This window comes from Pangasianodon hypophthalmus, chromosome 7 (assembly GCF_027358585.1).
Source record: "Pangasianodon hypophthalmus isolate fPanHyp1 chromosome 7, fPanHyp1.pri, whole genome shotgun sequence".
Classification (NCBI taxonomy): Eukaryota; Metazoa; Chordata; class Actinopteri; order Siluriformes; family Pangasiidae; genus Pangasianodon; species Pangasianodon hypophthalmus.
In genome coordinates this window covers 19,392,146-19,418,586 of record NC_069716.1, presented here as the reverse complement: position 1 = coordinate 19,418,586, position 26,441 = coordinate 19,392,146, and the positions used below count along the sequence as shown (strand labels likewise).

The 26,441-nt window shown below is 39.1% G+C and overlaps 2 protein-coding genes across 5 annotated transcripts; both read right to left on the bottom strand.

Moving 5' to 3' along the window:
- Nucleotides 1–976: 976 nt before the first annotated feature.
- Nucleotides 977–14,949, bottom strand: nxf1a (nuclear RNA export factor 1a). 4 transcript variants are annotated; one of them, XR_003403045.3, is made up of 22 exons: nucleotides 14,820–14,949; nucleotides 13,933–13,986; nucleotides 12,801–13,008; nucleotides 11,906–12,074; nucleotides 11,719–11,802; nucleotides 11,486–11,590; nucleotides 11,262–11,342; nucleotides 11,080–11,149; nucleotides 9,595–9,683; nucleotides 8,396–8,503; nucleotides 8,111–8,220; nucleotides 5,743–5,779; nucleotides 5,202–5,270; nucleotides 5,063–5,118; nucleotides 4,474–4,578; nucleotides 4,106–4,164; nucleotides 3,315–3,430; nucleotides 3,163–3,205; nucleotides 2,981–3,053; nucleotides 1,968–2,178; nucleotides 1,725–1,785; nucleotides 977–1,593 (listed from the first exon to the last, which is right to left on the bottom strand). XR_003403045.3 is itself a non-coding variant. In XM_026918511.3 (22 exons), exons 1-22 carry the CDS (start codon nucleotides 14,875–14,877, stop codon nucleotides 1,558–1,560), a joined length of 1,974 nt encoding a protein of 657 aa, XP_026774312.1. In that variant the 5' UTR covers nucleotides 14,878–14,948; the 3' UTR covers nucleotides 977–1,557. The 4 variants fall into 4 exon arrangements, 3 of the variants coding, with proteins under 3 accessions (XP_026774312.1, XP_053091706.1, XP_026774313.1); XM_026918511.3 differs by having other exon boundaries at nucleotides 1,996–2,178; nucleotides 14,820–14,948; XM_053235731.1 differs by lacking the exon at nucleotides 14,820–14,949 and adding an exon at nucleotides 14,174–14,269 and having other exon boundaries at nucleotides 1,996–2,178.
- A 2,776-nt stretch (nucleotides 14,950–17,725) lies between these two features.
- Nucleotides 17,726–26,410, bottom strand: si:ch73-22a13.3 (inositol-trisphosphate 3-kinase B). The gene is made up of 7 exons (XM_026918349.3): nucleotides 24,862–26,410; nucleotides 23,991–24,075; nucleotides 23,637–23,850; nucleotides 20,608–20,812; nucleotides 20,411–20,512; nucleotides 18,862–18,933; nucleotides 17,726–18,307 (listed from the first exon to the last, which is right to left on the bottom strand). Exons 1-7 carry the CDS (start codon nucleotides 25,684–25,686, stop codon nucleotides 18,032–18,034), a joined length of 1,779 nt encoding a protein of 592 aa, XP_026774150.3. The 5' UTR covers nucleotides 25,687–26,410; the 3' UTR covers nucleotides 17,726–18,031.
- Between the last annotated feature and the right edge of the window lie 31 nt (nucleotides 26,411–26,441).

Here is a 26,441-nt window from a genome sequence, read left to right as displayed (position 1 = left end):
GCATGGTGGTGCCGTGGGGAGCATCACTGCCTCACAGCTCCAGAGTTTGAACCAAAGCTCAGGTTACTGTGTGTGGAGTTTCTGTGCATTTTCTCTCCATGTTCGCATCGGTTTCCTCCCACTGCCACTAATGAGATCACAGCCAGCAGCTCTGCTTTTTTCTGCTCTTCTTCCTTATTCCTTTTCTCTAGTTCTCTTTATTTTACATTCTTTCATCCATTTTCCCCTTTCTGTTTTTTCATGACATGATTCTTCTCATTCCCTTTTCCCTCCCACTGTTTCTTTTCTTCCATCTTTTTTTCTCTCTTAATTTGTTTCTTACAGTTCTGTTCATTCTTCCCTTCTTCTTATTTCATGTTCTCTCACTTATTTCCCTCTTCCTCCCTTTTATTCTTTCTTTCTGTTTTGATTTCTTTCCTCTCTTTCTTTGTGTTCCCTGCAAACAAATCATGTTTCTCCTTTAGGAAATGCAAATCCAATTATAGTTAATTATAAATATTGCATTTAATTTCAGCCCATGAAAATAAAACTTCCATTAGGCATACTTGTTTATTAACAGTGATGTTTTTATTTCGGTGTTTTTTCAGCATGTATTCTAATACCACTTGTGGTTAAAATGACATTTAAGTGATGTGGGAGGCCTACTTTCTTCATGAATGGCAACAGTGTGGGAACAGCATACTGTTCAATTTATATTATTATACTCAGATCTATAATTACGTTGAGATCTCAGGGTGGTGCAGTGGGTAATGTTGCTCCCTCTCAGTTCCAGGGTCCCCGGTTCGATCCTAAACTGAGCTTAGTTTCTGTGTGGAGTTTCACTTGTTCTCCCCATGTCTGTGTGGGTTCTCTGGCTTCATCTCAACTTTTAAGTATTCCTTGTATGTCAGTTTTAGCATTAAAAATGTAAATATATAAATACATTATCTAACTGGTAACGATATACAAAAGCCTATAAACTATCCCAACAAACAGATTTTGCTCTAATTTTTAATTGTATATACACAACAGGTAACAAATTCCTTGACTGAAATAAGAAATAAATAAAGCAGTGTGAAACTGTATCACATTATTATTATCATCACCATTATGCCACGCTATGATTTACATTTCCATTAAATTACAGTACCAGAGTTGAGTTATCTTTGTTGTTTACATAAACCAAAGTTGAGAGAGCTCCACTCCTCTGTACTCTCTTGGTACTTCAGAGTACAAAACCAGAAAACAGGAAATAATTTGGCAGCAAATTTTTTTCAAAACACTTTTTAAAAGGATGTACAGTAACAACAGATTTTTATTGCTGTTTTAATGCTGTATCTAACAAGCGCTGTCCTGAACACAAATAAAAATAATTAAAACATGGTAACGGAATAACAGAATTGCTCTTAGTGTTTAATTCTCAGTCCAGCCTGAGCTATAATAACATCAAGAAACACAGAAAACACCAAACAATATAAAATAATCATTTAAAAAAAAAAATTAAAAAAACAACTTTCCTTTTTACTTTTATACAGCAGTTTGATTTGCTAAACACAGGACTATTCTGATCCATCTTCACTATGTGAACGCCACCTCTGATATGGAGCCCTGAGCCTGTTTCAAAACAGAAACACATCATGAACATAACTAAATACAACACATTTATCATGCAAAGCATGCTATTACGTTACTTTCTCATTGAATTCTATATCATACTGTGGTATGGCTCAAACTTTTAGTCTCACCTTGAGTTCTGTAAAGAGCTGAACAGCTCGGTTGAAGTCCCATTCATTCTGTTGTAGCCACCTGAGGCAAAAACAGATGACAAAAAGTAGGCATTAAAGATGTGAAAACGTGATTCCACTTTTTTCCCCAGACAACGTACTTGGTTTGGTCATCCCAAGGGTGTTATGAGCATGGGCAGATAATAAACCTTCAGTGTTCAATGTACACACGTGCAAACACACAAATAGGTTTTTTCAAGGTACCTTTACATAGTCAAAGTTCTCCACTCACTTTTGGGACCACTCGAGATTCATCTGAGACTTTTGGGAGAAGGTGGAGATCATCTCCTGTTGGGTGGGAGAGTGGGTGGACACGGGGCTGCTGGATGGGGTCGGGGCGGGTGTGGCAAACGCACGGCGGATCTCTTCAGTGGTAGCGTTCCTCATAAATAGCGCATCATTGACTAAACATAGCCTACAAGAACCAAAAAACACAAAATATACATTAAGAACCCCTTTTGGATGCTTACAAAAAGAGAAAAGATAAAATTGTTATCAGGAGTGGACAAATCACTAGCCTGTGTGTCTGGGATGAATAAGTTCAGCTGGCTAGTGGTCAGCAGCATTTCTTTCTCATGTTCAACCAGAAAAAAAACTCCCTACTGACTTTAACAAAGCAATTTATGTCTTATTCATTTTTGTTAGTCTGTATTAATGCACTTAGCTATCTAACTAGCTTGTCATACTCACTCACTCACTTGCAGTAACCATTATAACTTTGTTAGAGTTGCAGTGATTCCAGAGCCTGTGTGTGTGAGATGGGAATACACCCTGGATGGGACGCCAGTCCATCGTGGGGCACCATACACACTTACATTCATATACTCAATTCACCCTTAGGGTCAGCTTATCTAAGTCATGGCAACTACTGCCATGGTTTTGGGAGGAGGGAAGAAATCTGAGAACTCAAAGTAAAGACCGGAGGTCAGGATGGAACCAGGACTGGACCAGGGAGATGGCAATGCTACCCACTGTACCACCGTGCTGCACAACTTGTCATTCTTGGGAACTAAAATGTGCTAGTTAAATTTTAAATCAAATCAATTAGATTTCTTGGCAATGAAAACATGGGACTGGGCAGCACAATGGAGCTTTCATTGCACAATGGGCTAGCTTGAACCAATGACTTGTCCATCTCTTATTAAAATAAGTAAATAAAGCTAATCTTCAGAAGACACAAAAGGTCAGTAAAAATAGCTAGACAGTTTTTCCCTTACCCATTATTCATGGCTGGAACTGCAACAAAGACCCGGGAGAAGGCACGAGTAGATTCTTTTGACTTGACGTCAACTAAAGGGAGCAGTAAAAAATATATATATATGTATAAAAATAATAAATAGCAATATAAAGAATACAGTGGTCCACTATGTGTCACTGATTGTAAGCATGCAATACTTACTGTCCTTAAACACCCCACTGACTGTAAACACCAGTAACGTTTGCTGTGGAGATAGAATCAATAACTGAAATGAGAATTAAGTTGTGTGACAAGCTAAAAAAAAAAAATATGCAGAGATGTATGAAATAAAACTGTAAGAGAAGAGAACTCACTGTGCATGTGTTTACATCCACATTGAAAGAGGCTAAGTCATGCTGGGTTTTGGGCAATTCATTCAGGAAGGCAACTACGTTCAGTCGAGTGTGCTTCAATACCCGGAACCGCGTCACTGTGGGGAAGATAAAAAAAACAGAGAAGTTTCAGATTATCAGCAAAACATAATCAGTTATTGTTCAGCACTGAAAGCTATGCCTCCTGGAGGATCTCACGAAATATCATGTCCTCATCTGCACTATGCAGAACCAAACACTGAGCGTTTTGCAATTTAGTTGCATCCTGACACAGGGTACTGCAGGTACAATGAAGAAGTAGGATAATCTACTTTCATATAATCTACAACATTATAAGAAAGGCACTTAAAAGTACTTATTAAGCACCAAATACAAAACCAAGCCAAATGTATCATATAAACATTAAAATCACCACCATTACATGTGTATTAATGCTGCATTCAACAAACGCTCATAACTTGCAATTTCCAATTTATGCGCTTTCGTTACTATTGTAATGAGTTTATAGTAGCATTTACGTTAGATCAATCAACACAGACACATTAGTTGATTAAAACTTAAATGATCACTAATGCTAGCTGGCTAGCTACTGCTTGTTGCTAACAAAACACACTTTCAGGGAGGCATCCATATTTTTTGCCCAGTTTGTACGTGCCATAATTCCAAGTAGAATGCAGTATAAGAGCATTATTGTAATTATTATTAAGGCAATCATATATCTTACTTCACTTCTGTGTCTTGTTTAAACACACCCTTTCTTTGTAAATACTTACCTGGGTCTTTGATTCTCTTAATGTTGCGATTGTGATTTTGATATTCTCCCAAGTTAGACCTGTGACGGCAGAAAAGCTGAGTTAGTGAGGGAAAGAGAAAAAATACAACTTTGCATTTAAAATTCAGAGGGACAAAGAGAGGTGAGTGTACTCTGAAGTAATTAAAGAGATAGCACATCACCCATTAACTTTCAGTTAACATATACTGGCACTTTGTAACTGGTATCATAAGCTCTTTAAACGATAGAGGTATCATAGTAGTGCTTGCTACCTTTAATCATGTACTTTGATTTATTACGTTGTTCTATGAATACTGAAATAATAAACATGAGGGACATTTTTTGGGAAAAAAAAAAAAAAAGATGTACTTGGAGAGGTTGTGCATGGAGGGAAGGCTGAGGGAGAAGCAGGCCCCATCATGATATGCGTCTAGCAGAGGCTGTCTGTTTCCCGAGTCATACACGCTGTAGAATCTATCACAAAACAAAGACAGGAATTCTGTTAGAATAGATATAATGAACACTTGGGTGGTAAAGCAGGAATCTTTCATTCAAATGAACAATTATTCATTCATCTTCAGCAACCACTTTATCCTGGTCAGGGTATCCTCCAAGGGGATCCGGAGCTTATCCCGGGAACACTGCATGAAAGACGGGAATACGCCTTGGATGGGACACCAGTCCATTGCACCATGCACACACACATTCACACTCATTCACAGCTATGGGCAATTTAGATTCACCAATCCACCTACTGGCATTTTTGGGTAGATGGGATGAAACCGGAGGAAACCCACACAGACAAGGAAAGAAGATGAGAAACTCCACACAGACAGTAACCCAATCTCTGGACTGAACCGAGGTCCTGGAGCTGCTAGGTGACAACACTACCCTCTGTGCCACTGTGCTGATAGTGAGCAATCAACTACACTTAAATTTGACAGGTGCATAGACTTACTGATGCAGAAAACGCAGAATGAATTCCTTGACTTCCCCTGAAACAAAGTAGCTGCCCTGAACCGGAAAGAAATGCATGACATTAAAACACAGAATCGTTCATTCTGATGTAAATTCTTTTCAAAAAGCAGATGACGCACCTTACAAGATGGAACAGCAGTGCGGGTTTCAACATCAAAACCTATTGGTGCAGGAAGACTGTGGCCGTCCTACAGAAAACAGGAATGAAGAATGCGAACATTAGGCTCAAGTCTGTCAGCCATCAAGTCAGCTAACTACTGCAGCAGTGAAAAAACAGCACACTATAGACCAGGAATTTGACAGCTAATTTGTAAATGTCATTGCTCATTTAAAAGACTACTGATTATAACAAGGTATTAGTGCCAATCCAATTTATTTACACACTGTCAAAGGTAGGAGGCGTGCTTTTACTTTTACTCTAGAAACAGTAATTAAGCTAGACACACTACTAACTACTGTCTCTTCAGCGTCAGGTTATAACATTTCATCCTAGGCAAATTAATGATTGACATGGAGCACAGGACCGAACACGAGTAACACGGTCTCCTCATAGCATTATGGTTTAATAGATATTACAGCAAAGTAACTTTAAATAATGAGAAAGGAAAGTAAGCCTGAGGAAGAGGGAAACCCAGTGAAAGCTGGAGAAAAGGCTCTCACCAGTTTGATAAGTCTGGGGAATCGTCCACGAATAGCACTGTCAAAACGAAGAGGAAAGACAACACAGCATAAGAGTGTTTTAGTTCAAGCCTTTACTCTTGCACTCTCATTAACACCCACACCCACACCCACACCCACAGCCACACCCACACAAATACAACGAAGATTTCACAATCATCAAGATCAGGAGAACCCAACAACTTCAAAATATGTACCTTATATTTGAAAGACAAAAAATTATATCAGGACTGCTGACTGAAACCATAGCTTTAAGAATAATTAAACTTAAAAATCTTACTATCCTACACCTAGTTTTTAATTACATAATACATTTCCTGCTCTTCTTCTGTCAATGTGTCATGGAAACACCCATTTTGTTATATTGCAATTAAGTTAAACCCAGAATTCACTTACCGGCTGGTGCCAGCCACCTACACCCAAATACGCGGAGAAACACATTAAAAACCCAGAGCCTCTGATGAAAGGCAGGTTGTATGTGAAACATAGTATAAACATGCAATTTATTAATGTATTTAATAGCAAAGGACTTGTAAGGACAAAAATTCATACCATAAAGTTGACCTCCGTAGCGCCATTATAGAATTTAGATATCTAATCATCTCTCAAGTCATTATATTATATTGCTTGACTAATTCCAGCACAATTTCAGCACATTAGCTGAGCAAACACGTATATTGCAACTACAATTCCCAAATGAGTTATGTTTTGGCTTTAGCTTTGTTTCAAAGACAGCTAAGTCATAATCTGCAGATAGCTGGAAAATACTAGTTTTACACCCTCATTCATTGTTACTCATTATTAACCATCGGTTTTCTCCATGCAGTTCTTTTTGGAGATTCCCAGTGATCTCTCGATTGATCGCAGGAATGCTGTGGAATGTTTAGGACACTTACTGCATAAAATACTGGTATGTCCTAATGGATACCAGTAATTTTTATTCTCTAGGTTGGAACTGCATTTTCTCTTCTCTGAAGATTCTGAGGACTGCTTGTTGTTTTCCTCATGTCATCTCAGTAGATAAATACAGTATTGAATACTCTAGTTCCACTCTTTCCAACCAATATGGTTTTACTTTTACTCTGTTTAACATTTAACAGAGTCATTCTTCCAGTGCATTTCTTCCATTTAGGAAAAATTATTTTCTGGCCAGTTATCACGACTGTGCCTGCCTTAGGTTGCCCCATGTGCAAAAGGTGGGATCTTACCCGTCATTGGCTAACCAGTCCTCTCAACTGGCCGACAGCACTGATGTGGTGAACGTGAACATGAACATGATAGTGGAAAAAGTAGAACGAGGTATCAGCACTGAATTATAACATTTTTAAAATCTCTGTTTTGTCTCTATCTCTATCCAAATAGAGGGGTGTAAATATATCTCATAATATAAAATCATTCAACTGTCAAAGTGAACATTAGATTATATTAGAAAACAAGATAGTTATCTATAGTGGAAGCAATCAACTTTTGGATTTGACTACAAGGCAGAAATGACTGAATGAAGCACACAGATAAAGTATAAAGAGCTGAAAAGAACAATTTTGGATTTATATTATTTGCATAATGGAGAAAACACTGAGAAGGCACAAAAGCAGTCCAGGTCTAAGAAAAAGGATTCTTGAATATTTTAATATTAGTGCAAAAGCAGGATGACTGACACTAGACAGGACCCATGGATCTCTTTCCCCTGAACTAGGATCAATGCCCCATGATTTTCTGTTCTCACAACTTCAGACAAGCAACAAGTGATAACAGTGGTTAGAAACAAGCAAGCAACTCTAGATGTTCACTTGTTGTTGTTCCTCTTTCGGCTGCTCCCGTTAGGGGTCGCCACAGCGGATCATTGGTACGCAGTGGTATTTGATTTGGCACCGCTGGATGCCCTTCTTGACGCAACCCTCCCCAATTTTATCCGGGCTTGGGACCGGCACTGAGAGCGCATTGTTGTGGGTGGCAGGGGTTAGTTCCCTGGCCGGGAGTCGAACCTGGGCCACAGCGTTAAGAGTGCTGTGGCCTAACCACTAGTCCTCCAGGGACCCAAACCTAGATGTTCACTGCCATGGGCAATATTATTATTATGAGCTTCAATATTTTGATGTGTGAGACTCTCCTGTATGCTGAATTTATTCCATTTGAAATTTGAAAACCTGATTCCATGAAAATTGACTATGCACTGCTTCATCCCATTACATTGTGTGTGACTATAAACCTATCACTTGGATGTTATTTTTGAAAACTAACCACAGCATGACATGACCCTAGAGGCAGGCTGCATTTGCTACATCTTTCCTCTCAAACTTTGATCCCCACCTAGCCTAGTTAATACAGCTATGTGGTCAAAACCACTGACCTGATATATGTTGCCTGGTCTGTAAAGTGATCACACAGAGGATTGCGATCCAGCCACAGCTCTGTTAGCTTCAAGCTCTTCAGCTTGTCCAGCTCCCGCTCAGACTTCAGCTATGGTGGAAGCACAGCAGGAGAAACCATAAACTCATTCTAGTCATCTCAGTTCAAATGAGGACACATGGCTAAATTCACATTATGTTACAGTACACAATGAGAATAATGCAAATTAAATGCATCCTGATTTAATGAATAGTTTGAAGATAGTATTTAAATAGTGATGTCTCACCTCGTTATGCGACAGATTGAGAGTCCTTAGGTTTGGAGCTATGCTCACCAGCTCTGTAAGGTCATCCAGCTTGTAGAGCTTGTTATTGCTTAGGTTTAGAGCAGTCAGCTAAAGAAAGCATAACAGTGAGAGATGGACTGTTAAATCAGTTACTGTTGGGTTTAATGACTTTGTTTTCCAGGGTCACATTATGATGGACCATATAACACAAGTGTTTGCAGGAGTGCAGCCACCCTTGACTGATCCCGCCCACCTGCGCAGACACCCTTGACTGATCCCGCCCACCCGCGCAGACACCCTTGACTGATCGCGCCCACTCACGCAGACTCTCTGGACCGATCCTGCCCACTCACTCTTGACTGATGTCGCCTGCTTTCAGAGAAAGTCTGACCAATATTACTGGCTCTGGGAATTACTGTTATTTGTTTGCAACTCCCCACAATATTTTCTATCAACATAGTTGCTTATATTTCCCAAAATATTAACAAATTAGTCATTTAAAACACCTGTCACCCTGACCAAAGCCGTTACTGAAGATGCCTGAATAAATGTGGTAAATGTGTTACTCAGCAGTGTGCGAGCATCCAGTACAATCACATACTAAAAATCGTGCATTGCTCTCTCCTGTGAGCTTTTACTTTTTGGGGCCAGTGGGATCCTAGTCCAGACATTTGACGTACACACCTTTACCATATGACACAATATAAAAAAATTTCATAGTATCGTTAGTGCCCACTTATGGTTACAGTAAAACACTACAGCATAGGTTGCAGTGGCTTATGAGCCTCTGCTTATGTGAGAAATACACAACTGGTATTGACTGGTATAATACTTCTATCTTAATTTTTTAATTTTCTATTTTTCATTTTTTATCCAACATTGTAAACCTGAGCCCTTTAACTGCTGCATAACAAAACAGTGAAATTGGCAACAGTAGTTGGTAAGTAAGCTGCCCTGATGAAATATCTTTGCTATAAATATACTGGGAGACCAGCTGTGCATGTGCTTCTCATAAGTGTATCAGTTAGCCACTGACAGCAGGATTCAGCTCTGTTAGGTCTGCGTGAGACTTTACAAACACACAGCTAGCTTACTTTAAATACCATGCCTTTCACACATCTTTTATAAACATGTATAAAGGAAAAGACCAGATACATAACTCAGACTAGAAGATCAGTGTTTGTTAAATGCAATCTTACTTGTGGGATATTCTCTTTAATGATCTTTATCACAGCTTCCATGCAGCTCTTCCTGCTCAAAATTACATCGATGTTCTGGGAGATCAAATCTGAGAAAAGACATCAAGTCAACAATTCTCCATTTCACACACATGCTACTCACTGGTAGTGTCTGATCAGCTTTTTTACTATCTACAGTTGGGGTCATAGGTTTATATACACCTTGCAGAATCTGCAATATGTTAATATTTTAAAAAAAATAAATAAATAAGAGGGTTCATTTAAAAATGCATTTTGTTTTTTATTTAGTACTGCCCTGAATAAGCTATTTCACATAACAAATGTTTACATATAGTCCAAAAGACAAAATAATAACTACATTTACACAAAAAAACCAGTTCAAAAGTTTACATACGCTTCATTTTTAATACTGTGTGTTGTTACCTGGATGATCAGCAACTGTTTTTATGTTTTGTGACAGTTGTTCATGAGTCCCTTGATTGTTCTGAGCAGTTAGACTGCCCACTGTTCTTCAGAAAAATCCTCCAGGTCCTGCACATTCTTTACTTTTCCTTCTGCATATTCGACATCTTTCCAACAGTGGCTATATGACGTGGGGTCCATCTTTTCACACTGAGGACAACTGAGGGACTCGTACACAACTATTACAAAAGGCACAAACATTCACTGATTCTCAAGAAGGCAACACGATACATAAAGAGCCAGGGGGGGTGTAAACTTTTGAACAGGATGATCAGTGTAAATTGTTATCATTTTGTTTAAAGATCTTATTGTTTTCATTTAGTTCTGCCCTTCCGAAGCTACATAAGATAGTTACATGTTTCCCACAAGACAAAATAATAACAATTTACACCGATCATCCTGTTCAAAAGTTTATGCCCCCCTGGCTCTTAATGTATCGTGTTGCCTTCTTGAGAATTAATGAATGTTTGCACCTTTTGTATTGTTGTGTACGAGTCCCTCAGTTGTCCTAAGTATGTAAAGATGGATCTCATATAGCCACTGTCGGAAAGGGGTCAAATATGCAGAAGATGCTGGAAAAGCAAAGAATGTGCAGAACCTGGAGGATTTTTCTTAAGAACAGTGGGCAATTTAACAGCTCATGTCAGCTCATGACAAACAAGGGATTCATGAACAACTATCTCAAAACATAAAAACAGTCATTGATCATTCAGGTAACACCACAGTACTAAGAATCAAGTGTACGTAAACATTTTTAACTGGTTCATTTGAGTAAATTCAGTTATTATTGTGTCTTGTGGACTATATGTAAACATTTGTTATGTGAAATAGCTTATTCAGGGCAGAACTAAATAAAAAACAAAATGCATTTTTTAATGATCTGTCTTATTTTTTTAAATTATTAACATTTTGCAGATTCTGCAAGGCATGTGTAAACTTATGACCCCAACTGTAGACACTTTAAGAATGACATGACTAATACCAACATGCGTCTGGTAATGGTGAAGTCAAAGGAGAATGTACCTTGATCACTGCGAATGCTGTTCAGGTCAAGAAATTGCTCTGAGGAATCAAATCGCTTGGACATGCATTGCTGTGAAAATAATCAAGATTTATATCAATACAGTGAGTTTTTGAATCATATTTGACTTTATCTATCTATCTATCTATCTATCTATTTAGGATGAATGCATAAAGCCTTTCACCTTTAAGTGTTCAAGGTCCTGGTCTTTCAGGTCACTCCGAAGGAAGGATGGTGGAGAACAGGGGTTTATAATCACAACCACCTAAAAGGTAGAACAAAAAACTATTTAAATCAACTATTAATGTTAATTGCCATAGGATCCATCAAATTTACTAAATACCATTCAACTATTTAAACACTCAACACTCAGTGCATCACAGAGTTGTTGAAAATCAAGCATCATGCCTTATATCCTTCATTATCTGTGATCCTGCGGGAGATATTGCGCAAGGCACTGGCAGTGTTGTCGTCCTCTACGTAGAACTGCACTTTCTGCCCCTCCGTGGAATACTTTGTACATATCGAGGAACAAAAAAAGATGGAAGAGCAAACACAATGGTTCACTGTTTACACACTGCTATGTATACAAAGACAGTCTAACATTATCTGGTCTATTAAGCCAGTCGGCGTTTACTCACATGTACTGGAGTAAAAGGTATGGGGCAGAGATTCTGCAGAGCATTCAAAAGCCATCTCTTATCATATTTCTTGCCATAAGGGATCTGTTAAAGAGCAACCATTGTTCAAATCTTCTGACTTTATAAAGAAGAGAAAAAGCAACATTTTATTCTTTTGATTTAACACAATTTCACCATTTTTCCATACCGTTATTTTGTACCAAGTTTTGGATTTTCCTGAGATTGGTGCACCACCTTGTCTTTCTGCGTTGCCTGATAACTGATTTCCTCCTCCTGGCCTGTATCTCCCGACGGCTCCTCTTCTGTCTCGAGCAATTCGGCCATCCCCTCGTCGGTTGGCCCGGCCATACGGGTTGCTCCATGAAAGAACCCAGATCAATCCACTTAATTTGCAGCCATGTCACATACACTATATGGCCAAAAGGTTGTGGAAACCTGACCAATCACACCCATATGTGCTTTTTGATCACACTATTCCAGATTTAGTCCTCCTATTGCTGCTCTAACAGCCTCCACTCTTCTGGGAAGGCTTTCCACTAGATTCTGGAGCATGAATGTGGGGATTTCCCCATTCAGCCACAAGAACATTAGTAAAGTCAGGTACTGATGCTGTGTGAGGAGGCTTGAGGCGCAGTCGGTGTTCCAGTTCATCCCAAAGGTTTTCGGTGGGGTTGAGGTCAGGGCTTCGTGAAGGACACTCATGTTCTTCCACTGCAACCTTGACAAACCATGTCTTCATGGATATGCACATGGATAATTTGTGCATAGAGGCACTGTCATGCTGGAACAGGTTTGGACCTCTTAGTTCCAGTGAAGGGAAATTCTTAATGCTACAGCATACAAAGACATTCTAAACACTTGTGTGCTTCCAACATTGTGGTAACAGTTTGGGGAAAACCCACACATATGGCTTTGATGGTCAAGTGTCCACATGCTTTTGGCCATATAGTTTACATGAACCAAACAGCATCTCATTTAAACTACTAAACTGAGAAAAATCATCAGCAAGTAATATTCCTAACTCTTTTCATACAAAAATTATAACAGAATTAGTGGATACACACACACACACTTATACTCACAATCTCCCCTGGAAAGCCCCATCCTGGCCATCGTTCATGTTGACATCTCCGTCTTCATCCACAAACCTGGCCAAGGAACCAGGGCCGAAGCCTCCTGTGGGACCCCCTCGCGGTCTCTGATGTACATGCTCACTGTACACACGTCCCCTGGGTGGCCCACGACTTTTACGGTTACGGAACTGAGGGCCGCCCACTCGGTCATCATGCTCTGATCCACAAAAAAAAAGGCAAAAACTATCAAATTCTGTTTATACATTGGACTAATCCATAATAAATTTTGCATTGCAGTGTACTAATTTTACATTTCCTCAGTGCTTATTTGGGAGTGATGGGGCTTTGGGATTGGTTACCATGGTAACACCACTAACAAGGACTGTTGTTAAGCAACCTGTTATTGCAAAGAAAGAAACTCTTGATGCAAAAACAGGAGTGGTAAAAATGCAGAACAATGTGAGGGAACACCAAAATTAGACATATAACAGAAAAATAAAGTTAAAATAAATAAACAAATAAAAAAATAATAATAATGACAAATTTCATATAGTACATGCTGGTGGTTCTTCGACCAGATTCTGGGGACCCCCAGGGGTCTGTGAAGCAAAGCCAGGGGGGTTGTGATTATATTGTTACAGTAGTAGCAATCACAAACTACAGTTATCAGTTATTATATTTATTATGGAGTTCTTATAGTTATTAGTGAATCTATTATTGTACACATTTGAATAACGTGCTAATTCTAATATTTGAAGAGTTTGAGTATGTTCCTAAAACAAATCGGCACTAAGCAGATTTCCCTGTTAAAGGGGTTTCTGACTGCAGAATGTTTGGAAATCCCTGGTATATACAGGTATACCAAGCAAACCAAGGCTTGCAGATTTGTGTATGAATAATAAATCTCCTGAACAACATTCATCCATCATTTGTCACAAATTCACCACCTTGCATATATAAACTGAGATGCAATCCAAAGCTTGGAAATCCCTACACCATTCAGTGTCCTGCTGTACACTATTCATGCATGGAGTATGCTGAATAAAGTCAAGACATCTCTCTAAGTACTGCACATGCTAAAGATAGAATAGTGGAGAAAAACAGCAGGGAAGAACAGCATGGGCTTGATTTGTGTTTTTACCCGAAAAGCTGCCATTGATCCAGACTTCTCTTCCAGCAGGGACTTCACTGAAACCTGAAGAAGGAGCAAACCCAAACATCAACAAAGTCGTAAAGTGTTTTCAGACTTACCATTATAGTAGCGGCCAAAGTCCGCCATTATCCGGACCTAAAAACACCGCCAGCTTGCTAAGATGGCTATTTCTGCATATCAAACATATCAAAATGCACAGCGAGTTTACTCAAATACGAACTGATCAAACCTCGCTGTGAAATTTTAGCTGTCAGTGCAGGCGAACACTGCGCACATCTCCAACAGCCAGTGTTTCCAGGGGAACTTCATTAACCGTCACTCCCGGTGGGCGGTAACTTCCGGGTCTCCCCCCCCCCCCCCCTTTTTTTTTTTTTTTAAATTCAGCGTTGTTGTGACTAATATAACGTGCTCGCCATTGCTTTTTTACTTTCTCCTTTTTTATGTCAAAATGAGCATTGCCTTAACATTAACAAGAATGTCCTGTATGCCATATAAACACAATAAAACGTTGTATTTAGCTCAAATTTTAGCTGAAAAAAACAAACAAACAAAAAAAACCGTTAACAAGCTCAAGCGTCACAGCACGTGCTCCACTCTGTCCTTACCACCGTAAAGAGCACTAACCACTAACTAATTAACTGAGGGAATAAATAAACAGCAGTTAATTGCACTTAAATGTAAAACACTGCTACAAGCTTGGCTAGCTTCCTTTTCGTTTCCGCATGCATTTCTTCTCATTTTTTGTGTTTCCCCCCATTTTAATGTTCATGTTATATACTATAAAACCTGCCACTATTACCTGTTGTACTGTTTCTTACTGTAAATATTTATTTTAAAAACTTGCTTCATGGCAGTTAGCTAGATTCTTTGCTCACCTTCTGAGCGAACGTGTTTGACCACAGCGAGATGGTACTGCCTTCTGAGGGGAAGCATCTTGTTTAATTGGAGTTGGTTTCTAATGGGAGCGATCTAACCTTACACACTGACGTCACAGGCACAAGAGTACAGGAGGTTATGGGAAGGTTGGGGGAACGTTGGGGGAACCATCATGTACAACATAAAACAAACGTTTTATTTCCGTAAAAAAACTTTCCTGGGAAACTAAAAACTCTTCAAGCTCTGTTCTGGGAACCAAAACCTAACGTTCCAAGAACGTTCTGGGAACCAAAAACTGTTGGTTATGGGAAGGTTGTTGGAACAGTAGAGGAACATCATGAACAACCTAAAACAAACGTTTTATTTCAGTAAAAAAATCTTTCCTGGAAAACCAAAAACATACCTTCAAGCTCTGTTCTGGGAGCCAAAAATTATTAGTTGGATGCAGAATCCCATTTTATTCAAAATTAAATAAATAATATGCCTATGATATAAATAATAAAAGAAGTAAATGCAGCAATAATTATATCAGAGTCAGTAAACTGAAATAATGCAATAAATAAATAAATAAATAACAACAAACTTACTATTATAAATTATTATTTCATCATACTCATTTTCACACAAACATTATCACATAATGGTTTGTTTTTATTTTCAAAAGACTACTTTTATTTCATAATGCCCTTTTTCACTTCAAAATGAGACTTTTATTTCATTCTGTTGTCATCTGTCAGTCAACATGAATGGGGTTGAACCTATTCAGTTATCCCTCTAGTTGTGACCCCTGAACTAAACTGCGTAACTGTGTAACTGTTGTTCTGTGAACCCCTGGATAGTCTCCAGGGTGGTGAGAATCACCTGGATATCTTCTTATTCACATCAACATACAGTACATGTTGAGACTTTCCAACAAAGTCATGTAATATCCATCCATCCATCCATCCATCCATTTTCTGTACCGCTTATCCTACACAGGGTCACGGGAAGCTTGTAGCCTATCCCAGGGAACTTGGGGCACTTGGGCGGAAATATTCAAACATAAGGTCACTTCAGAGTGATCTGGCCCCCAATATATGCAAAGTAAGCGTATCTCCAGAACATGCAGTTCTCTCACACTTTTTGCAAAAGTGATAGCTAGCAAATAGGCAGTTTTCAGAGGCACCCATTTTAGCATCTTGCAAAATCTCTGGAGGAGGACTATAAGGGACTTCAACAAAAGGAGGAGGGAATCATGGCAGTTGGAGGTGCCTCGCCCCTTTCAGAAAGGTTTATGGACCTCCATAGAGATGCCACCCACTTGTTGCTGTCTAGCAGTCCCTGAAGACTAGTTAGTGCTATGGAAATCAGGGAAAAAAGTGACCTGATGCAGAAGGAATGTGTGCAATGCAGATTGGAAGGCTGGCTGCTATATGTATATGTGATGTGTCTGGTGGGATTTAATACAAATAATACAGGTATCATTGGCAAGCTTGTGGCCCCCAACCAGCTCAAGATCCATCATATTAGCAGGAACACGCACCACAGAGTTCAGGTATGGGTGAGCTGTCTGTCAAAATCTGCCTTTAGTAGTCTCAATAAAATCCTTACACTGAGGCATGGTGAATTCCATCATGATGGGTGGTGCAATAAAGCGCATTTGGTGCTGTTTATTGCATAGCACTATCCAATCCTACTCTGACTGCCACCATTTTAAGAGTGGCTACCATGGTTAGTTTAGCTAGCAGGGGACAACTCAGACCATTTTCAGACTTTGCTGAGGCTGGAGTTGAACATGGCAGGTGAACTGAATTGTCGTCAAGGAAAGAAACTTCCAGAGATTTTTCTCTAATGAGATTCTCCACTAACGAGCAATGGGAGGATGACTAGTCACTGGGGTATAAGGAGGGCTCTGTTGAAGAACTTGAGCATCCTGGGCTCAGTTTTCTGGTTTATCAATTTCAGCTGAACCATGTCTGCTGCCAGAAGTATTTGTCCAGGCTTCTTATGATCCTAATCAGTCATTGCTGGACGCGGACACTTGCAACTAGTAATCTTTTAGTCGTTTAGGTAAGTTGTGTAGAAATGTTTGTGTAAGCTAAACCGAACAACATATTTCCCCACGGAATTTTAGAAAAGTTAAAATGTATACGGCTTATGGCTATGCACAGCCTGTTCTCCATTTATATGCCGGCATTTATTTTGTTATAATTGAATAACTAGTTTTATTTGTCTTCATTTATGGGTTTGTGTTGGCTTGCTTAGCTTTATTTTTCTTATTCATTAATTAATGCCAATAATATAAACGACTGGGTTTCACAAAATGTTATCAGTGGCTCTTCTAGTCTCTGCAAATTATATTAGTTGAAGTCGAACGAGACAAAGTTTACATGAGTTAGTCTTATTATAGTCTTCGTAAATTTACACACGCTCAGAAGCATGAGTAGGATGCAAATGTTTTTATGAAATTATGGGATTTTCATACCAAATTTCTTGTGTAAATGGTCATATGGACAGCTTGACTAGGTTGTGTTTAGGCTGCAGGCTGTGTTTGGGTCAGATTAGACTCTGACTCAAAGCCTAAAACTGCTAGGCAAACACACCATGTCTGAGTTACACCCTGCCTTCTCAAGATGTTCTAGGCTGAGGGAGTGAGCCTGTAGCTGGTGCATGGCATTAACTTTCAAGGAGATCAGACACAGGCTGCACAAGTGCAAGTCTTGCTGCTTAATATAATAATATTATAATATGATAATGCCGCTTGGCTCCTTAATATAATACACTCAGCAAGGTAGAAATGAGAAGCGATGAGAGGAGGCTGTCCACAACTTTGGAACTCCGACCATAGTCGTAAGCTACTAAGCCAATAGCTCCATATGGTGTACATGTGTACAAAGCAAGAAGAAGAAAGAGAAATATGGTGGTATGACAGCGGTATTTATTTACAGTCCTGTTAGGATCTGAGAGCAACCAGTTCCATGAAGATTTAGGTTAACTGATATTCTGTATCACAGTGTTTGGTCTGTGACAATAACAGATTAAACTGTAATAGTCACTCCAGGTGTTAAAATTTTGATTGGCCATGTCCTATATACAGCCTATATACAGCAAAGAATATGCAACGTATTGTATCTATGTATATACAGAATATCTGCAGTATCCAGCATCAGTCCTTGTGGTTGGTGGCTGTAGTTTCCTTTAAAAAGTCTGTTGTTGTCTCATTTATCCCAGGCTAGTGTTGATTAAGTTCTGACACTGTTTGCTCTGTCTGTGAGTGGTGGGTCTCCATGTCTTGTCCCCTAACTTCCTTGACAGTAACATGCAGCAAAGAGATGAGGGATGCCAGTCCAAACAGGTAGCCATCTTCCCGGTTTCCCTCAACCCATGGAATATCATGCTTTAGATGCACATCACTGGGCACTGGAGTGGTCTTCCCAAAATCAATCATCCATATGTTGGCTTTGTTGGTGGGACGATCGTGGACGAAAAGGAGAGAGCCGCCTATTACCTAAGGGAACGATGGAAGGAAGAATGGGGTATTTTTAAGGGTGCCAAATAAGTGGAAGTGACATCTACTTCAAACATTCATGCAACATTTTAGACTGTAATTGCAGTACAACAACAGCAGTGGACAATGGCGAGTAGATTAGCAACAAGCGAGCAAGCAGACAATAGCAAGTAGCTTAGCAAAAAGCTAGCTGGCTAACATTAGTGATAACTCTAATGTTTATGATTACCTTTTCAAGACAGCAATTATTATGGTATTCCTTTATACGGCCTGTCACAATTATTAATTCTTTTGTTTTTAGGCTGTTTTTGCATTGTTTTTTTTTTTATTTTTTACATATTTTGTTTATGTTGTTTTATGCTTATATTATTTTACTGTTTAAACTGTCCTTGGGCCTGAAAAAGGCGCAATAGAAAATAAAATACTACTACTACTACTACTGCTACTACTACTACTACTAATAATAATTATTATTATAATTATTATTATCTGTTGTTCTGAGTAAAAAAAAAGTTTGTTTTAACAAGAAAACACAAAAGTTTATTCTACTTAACCTCATGGCTTCTGAAAAAGGCAGACTCCTTTAATGTCTCTTTCAGCGCATCCAGTCTGGACAGATAGGCTTCCTAAAATACAAGAGATCAAAGAATTTAGAAGTTTTTGGATGTAAAGTGCCTCATGGATCTGGTCAGTAAGGCTCTCACTCAGTCTGAAGATTTTCCACAAGGGGGAGCTTTTAGCACTCAAAAAGCTTAGAAATCAGACACTGTGCCCTTTGTAAAGAAAAGACTTTCTAAATATAAATTGCTGACAAATGTTTATCTTTCATATTAAAACATAATCGAACATACACTATATGGCCTAAAGTATGTGGACACCATCACACTCACATGTGCTTGTTGAACATCCCATTCCAAAACCATGGCCATTAATATGGAGTTTGTTCCTCCTTTGCTACTTTAAAAACCTCCACTATTCTGGGAAGGCTTTCCACTAGATTTTGGAGAGTGGCTGTGGGGATTTGTGGCCATTCAGCCACAAGAGCATTAGTGAGGTCAGAGACTGATGTCAAGAGGAGGCCTGGTGTGCAGTTCCAGTTCATCCCTAAGGTGTTCATTGGGGTTGATTTCAGTGCAGACCACTCTGTGCAGGCCACTGAAGTTCTTTCACACCAATCATAGCAAACCATGTCTTCATGGAGTTTGTTTTGTGCACAGGGGCATTGTGCTTCATGCTGAAACAGGTTTGGGGTAGGACCCTTAATTCTAGTGAAGAGAAATCTTATGCTGTGCTCGAGGTGAGGTTGCAACTTGTAAATCCCTGCCTACAAACAGTAAAAGCCACTGAAATCTTGAAATTTCAACTTGTTAACTTGGGTTAGTCTTCTCAACTACTAGTTCCTTCCCTGTTTATGGAGTGACGTCTTATCAACATGGCCGCTCACACTGTGAACAGCCCCCTTCTCTACTTTTTAAATGAATTTATAGCAGTATTGGCTTTAGATCAGTTAATATACAGACACACTACTTGGTTAAATCTATAATATTGACCACAATAATTGCTGTTTTGAGAAGGTAATAACATTAGAGTTATCATAAAGTTGGCCAGCTAGCTTGTTGCTAAGCTACTCACTATTGTCTGCTGTCTAGCTTGTTGCTAAGCTAATTTCAGTCCAAAATGTTGCATGAATATTTGAAGTTCACTATAGTAGAAAAGCACCCATAGCCACTCAGGCCTGTAACTGTAAAAGTGCGGTTAAATTCCTGTTTTAAGAGCTTTACGTGCTCTGACAGCACAAACAAAAGGCACACTTTCATGGAGGCATCCATGTTTTTTTCCCCCACATTTTTCCACACAAATGATGTTATTACAGCTTGCAAATTACCACTTACAAGGCACCACGAACACTGCATTAATGCTACAGCATAGAAAGGCATTATAGATAACTGTATGTTTCCAAATTTGTGGCAACAGTTTGGGGAAGGCTAACATATGGGTGTGATGGTCAGATGTCCACATACTTTTGGTCATATAGTGTGTCAAGTCTATGCATGGTGTTATTGGCAATAAGAGTAAATAAAATATATGACATCAGTAACTTACTAGAATGTGAACCTGCCCCTTGGTAAATAATAGCAGGGTCTCTGTAACTTGTGCTTTGCTCTGAATTTTATTAAAATCCCGTCGTACAATCCCATTCTCTGTCTGAAAAGCACCAAAAACAGAGAAGACCATAAGAGACTGTGTTGTATGTTTATTTATGTAACTCCAACAATGCATTACAGTTCTCTGAGTTGTACCATTATGCCTTCTATGCGGAATCCTAGCGTTGAGGTACTACTTGTGCTATCTCTCCACTGCATGTAGCGCAGCTTTGTCACGCCCCTCTGTGCATGTTCTTCTTCTGTAGGAGCTGTAGGATCTACTTTCACCATCTTCTGGTACATATCAGTTCGGATGCTAGCTTTGGTTCTTGCTTTCACAATCTCCTCCTCTTGGTAGGTGCTAAGAGAAAGGCACCAAAATAACCAGGGCAATACTTAAACAAGTAAACATATACATTAACAGTCAACCAAAGAAGGATAGTAGTAAATAGAGACTATCGGTTTTTTTAAAATGCCCAAAAGGATTGTACTTTAAAGCCCACACTACTCTGAGCTTCTTTTGATTCTGTTAAGTCAACACCAGACACCTACTACCAAATCCATGTGATGTGAGGAACCAGACTGAATGTATATAATGCCTAGGCCAGGGACAAAAATAGATCCCCCAGGCCCACACCCAGCCCGACTGTGAGACAAATTCCTTGGTTGTTCCCCCATGATGGTGAAGTTGTGAGGCACTGCTGATCCATGCCCTATAAACACTATATGACCAAAAGTATGCGGACACCTGACCATCACACCCATACACGGACCTTCCCCAAACTGTTGACATAAAGTTTGAAGCACACAATTGTGTTGGATGTCTTTGTATGCTGTAGAATTACAGTTTCCCTTCACTGGAGCTAAGGGACCCAAACCTGTTCCAGCATGACAGTCCCCCGTACACAAAGCGAGGCCCATAAAGACATGGTTTCCCAAGGTTGGAATGGAAGAACTCGAGTGGCCTACACAGAGCCCTGACCTCAACCCCACTGAACACCTTTAGGATGAACTGGAGCACTGACTGTGCCTCAGGCCTCCTCACCGAACATCAGTACCTGACCTAGGACCTGCCTGACCCATCCTGATGCCCTACTTCTGGTTGAAGTTCTCATCGGTTGAGATCACTCGCTGCTGCTGGGGGTGGCCCCATATGGACGGCCTGGAGAACCGTTTGGATTGCTGAGGATGGTGCCACCTGGGGGCTGTGGAGATGGCTTGGGGAGCTCATATGGGGAGTTGTACTGTGATGGCTTGGGACTGTGATTGCTGTGGTGGCTTTGGGGCTTCAGTTGCCATGAGCAGCTTCATACTCAGGACTCCATCAGTGGACAGTGGATAGATTTTAACCAACCGGATTTCTTGTGAAAACTGTGATGAATTTACTGGTTGCACATTTGCACAATTTGTGCATATAGTGCACAATAATAGAAGGGATTTATTTATAATTGCACTATCTGTTGCAGCCAGATGAAGATGGGTTCCCTTTTGAGTCTGGTTCCTCTCAAGGTTTCTTTCTCATATTATCTCAGGGAGTTTTTCCTTGCCACAATCGCCTCTGGCTTGCTCATTAGGGAGAAATTCACATATTTACAATATATTTTGAATCTATTGATTTCTGTAAAGCTGCTTTGTGACAATGTCCATTGTTAAAAGGGCTATCCAAATGAAATTGAATTGAATTAATGATCTTGTGGCTGAATGAGCAAATCCCCACAGCCATGCTCCAAAATCTAGTGGAAATTTTTTCAGAAAAGTGGAGGCTATTATAATAGCAAAGGGGGCTAAATCTGGAATGGGATGTTCAACAAGCACATTTGGTCAGGTGTCCACAAACCTTTGGCCATATTTATATATCTCATATGGTAATTGGCTTCTCTGACAAATGTCAGAAATGATTTCACTGACAGAACAGATTCCACCTCAGTAGCTTAGCATATCCAATACTGTCACGTGAAAACTGAGGCTCCTCACACAATATCTGCATCGATGTAAATGACTTACTGTGTGGGCACTGAACAGAATATTTTGCTTCACTTGTTATGGTATTTCACTTGTTATGGAAATTCTTGTTTTCTTTTCTCTTACTATGAAACTGCATGAAATGGACAGTTCACATGATTCTGGCACGTCAACGCACCTCTCACACATAAGCCTAAAATGTCTGGACCATTGACTACAGTCCAAAAATGTGATAAACCACTAATCTGTGGTTTTATATATGTATATATGGTTGAGACCCTATCTCCTGTTACATGATGTAGAGAAATTGATCCGTGCTTTTTTTTTTCACCTTGACAATTGTAATGCATTGTTCACAGGACTTTCTACAAATACAAAAACAAACTACAACTTATACAAAATGCATCAGCAAGAATATTAAAAAATACTAAAAAATGAGATCATATTAGACCAAATTTAGCATCACTTCAATGGCTGCCTGTTTCCTTTAGAAACATCTAAAAATCTTTTTATTAATTCATTCATTCATGTTAAGGTGGATTTGGAGCTTATCCCAGGAACACTGGGTGCAAGGCGGGAGAACTCACCCCAGATGGGATGCAATTTAGTGTAGACAATCCATTTTTTTTAGATAGTGGGAGGATGCACGAACACTGGGAGAACACGTGAAACTCCACATAGAGAGTAATGACGTATGAATCAAACCTGGGACCCTGGATCTGTGAGGTGGCAACCCTATCCAGTTTGCCATGCTGACACCCAAAATATTATTAGTATTTTTCATAATATTATTCATACATTCATACATCTCATACATTCATACATCTCTGAATGCCTGATAAACGATGTTACAAATCGTGTCTTAATATCTGGTGCTATCCTTCTCCACATTCAACATGTGAAACTTAAAAAGAATGGTGAAGCAGCCTTTTGTTTTTATTTGTTTCCATATAAAAATCATTTATCACTTACACATTTAATTATCTTTATCACCTGGCATGTTACTTTTACATTACTTTGGTATTATTTAATTATTTTACATTTTCTATATTTTTAACACACTAAAAAATTATATTGTATATTGTTGTTTTCTTTTTTCTGCTGCTGCTTTTATTTATTGCACTATTATTTGCAAAGCACTTTTTTTATTATTTGTAAATCACTTTGCATTTTAAATGTTTGAAAGGTGGTATATGAATAAAGTATATAAATATCTTACATACCGGATGCCCATTTTGCAGTCCATAATGACAGGCTGCTTGAGGCCACTCAGCAGGTCCTCAAGACGGATGTAGTTCTCTCCGTTCCTGCTGATGTGCCCATAATAGCGAGGCACAAACTGATGGAGTGGATCAGACATGAGTGCCTGCAGGCAGGTATCCTCCACCTCATTGAATCTCTTCAGCACCTCCCCACCTTCACCCAGCTGGAGGTTACCTGATTATAACAGGCAATTGCATGCATATTATTTCATCTGTGCTGCATTAAAAAAGTCCCTTAACTGATTTGTAATATGGTGGGTACCACATGTAACATATTGTGCAGAGTAAACAACAGTGTAAGCACAGGTCACGTGCCTTGGTGTCCAGCCAGCTGTACCCAGGAACTCTGTCTGCGCTTTGACCACTGCATCATGGTCAGGAATGTCCTCCAGGATCGGCACTGGAAAAGAAAATAATCTGTAATTTTGTGCAGTGTTTGCTCCAAGCTACCGAATCATCTTTAATTGAGATATGAATATGACTGTGATCAGTGCTCTGCTTAGAGATACAATCATGGGAATGATTCATTTTTCAAACCGTAATCATTAAAATTATGCTTTAAACCACTTCTCTCAATCACATACAGCAAACACACACAGTACTGTTCAAATAGATATGCGATATAAGAATTGCCTGAGTCCCTGAGTGTTACAGGTTTTATCTACCTTATTATTATTATTATTATTATTATTATTATTATTATTATTATTATTATTATTATTATTATATAAGGGGGTCAATACAGGTTTCAGCTGAAACCTCTTCACATGTTTGGTATATTAACAAAAAAACATTTCAAATTTGACAGTAACAGGCTACTATCATACTATCTGTCTACTGGGCTATGCAAATAGCTTATTCAAATGCCTAATGTCAAGGTTCTCTTTCAGAAACCATGCAAATTGACTGCGGCAAAGTAAGAGTGAGCCATAGTAAAAGTATTTTTCTTCCAAAAAGCAGATGTATTATGGAAGACCAATATCTCTATTCAGAAATGTATTTATTTAAGTTAAGCTGGACATTATGGGAAAATGAGTATTGAAAAAGCAATGCTATGTAAATATCCTTGCTGAATATAGCTGAATAAAATGGTAATAGGTCATGGTGGTAGCTTAGCCATACAGTTCATGATGTTTTATTCCTTATAGCTTAAGTGTGTTATGTTATGGACTTTGACTCCACTCACCCTTCTCACATCTTTCCTCTTGGCCATCTCCTCTCCCTCACTGAAGACCTCATCACTTTCCGCTGAGGAATAGTTGAAGGATGATGATGATGAGGAGGAGGATGAGGCAAAAGAGTTGGCAAAAACCTTTGAGAATATGTGGTGGGGGACTGTTCCTCTCATCTCTGTATCCCCATCGATATTTCCTTGCACTGCCCCTCTCAGCCCTGTCACATCCTTTTCTGACTCTTCATCTTGTGCCTCCTTAGATCTCCACTGCCTTTGTCTGTGTCTCAATTTAATTCCTCGGTTCATTTCTTTCTCAGTAGTGTTGTCCTCCTCCTCTATGTTCTCGGCTCTACCTTCCAGCCTCTCTCTCCTCTTCCCTCTCCATCTTTCCCTCTGTCCAGGTCTCCACATATTGTTTCTGGACACTTCACCAGAAAATAAACCCCTTTCATCAGCAATGTATTTTGTATTTTCATTTTTCCTGTCTTTCTCTTTTTCTCCATTGTTGGTTTCAGAGCAGTTCAGCACACTGTTAGATTCCCAGTCCTCTGGATTTTTTGATGCGGTCACAAACGGTTCCTTTTGAATAGTCTCTAGTTCTAGTCTGGATGAGAGCACAGCCTGAGCAGACGCAAGTTTGGGCTTTGACCTTCGGCTAGCCAACAGAGCTTCCTTCATGTGGTTATGCTCAAATTCATCTCTTTTCTCTCCCTCTGCTTTCAACTGTTTTCTCATACTCTCTAGATTTTCTGCTTTGCTGGAGCTTCCTGATTCGTCTTCGTCAGGCATATCCATTGACGTGCTCATAGTTCTTGAAGTATACTCCAGTCCTTTCATGGAGCAAGGTTACCAAATACAATCCCCATAACAAATAAAAAAGTGCAGTACAAAAATTGGATCCAGGTGGAGAATGATGAGTTAATACGGTGAAAATATTAAGCTCACATCACAAAAAACTGAAAGTAAAAAATTAGTAAACTGAAAATATTCTATTAAAACTAAAGCTGTATCATTAACCACTGTACTTTAAGTTAAGCAAAAATAAATTAAATTCTCATTGAAACTAATCTGATGGTAGCTCTGTAATCTAATCTCATAAAAATTGAGAACTCACTTTCATACAGTCTTTCACATTTATGTGCTCATGTATTTAAGTTTGAAACACCAGGTCCAGGGCAAGTCAGAATCCTAGTGTGCTCTTTGGTTCAGCTCAAAGGCTTTACTATTGAGATCCACAGCCTTGCATTTGCATGCTGTGACATCATGAAGTTTCCACACGGCAGTGACTCCTAGATAAACTAACCTGGAAATAATGAATGCATGTTCAGCTTCAAAACATGTTGGCCTATAGACTAACATAAACCAATTTTTCCTGTATATTTAGTCTACTCTGTCTATGTTGTCTCTCTCAGTGTGTAATTATATATATACGTAGTATAAGTTCAGGATACGTAATAAAAGCAGCAGACTTAATGACTGGATGTCTTAAGTTTCCAGGATATCCTTTTATACTTGGGATTATTTGGAAAATTTCCATTGCATTATCTGAACATGTTGGGCAGAGTTAAAAAAATTATGTATGTATGTATGTA

Coding starts and splice junctions, on each gene's coding strand:
- nxf1a (XM_026918511.3), bottom strand. CDS start 14,877: ATGCTTCCCCTCAGAAGGCAGTACCATCTCGCTGTGGTCAAACACGTT. Junction 5,780..8,110: donor GACCAGGCAACATATATCAG/GTCAGTGGTTTT, acceptor TCGTTTTGACAG/TGCTATTCGTGGACGATTCC. Junction 1,786..1,995: donor AATCTCGAGTGGTCCCAAAA/GTGAGTGGAGAA, acceptor TTTTTGCCTCAG/GTGGCTACAACAGAATGAAT.
- si:ch73-22a13.3 (XM_026918349.3), bottom strand. CDS start 25,686: ATGAAAGGACTGGAGTATACTTCAAGAACTATGAGCACGTCAATGGAT. Junction 24,076..24,861: donor AGAGGAAAGATGTGAGAAGG/GTGAGTGGAGTC, acceptor TTTCTTTTCCAG/TGCCGATCCTGGAGGACATT. Junction 18,308..18,861: donor CCTTTTTCAGAAGCCATGAG/GTTAAGTAGAAT, acceptor TCGTTCCCTTAG/GTAATAGGCGGCTCTCTCCT.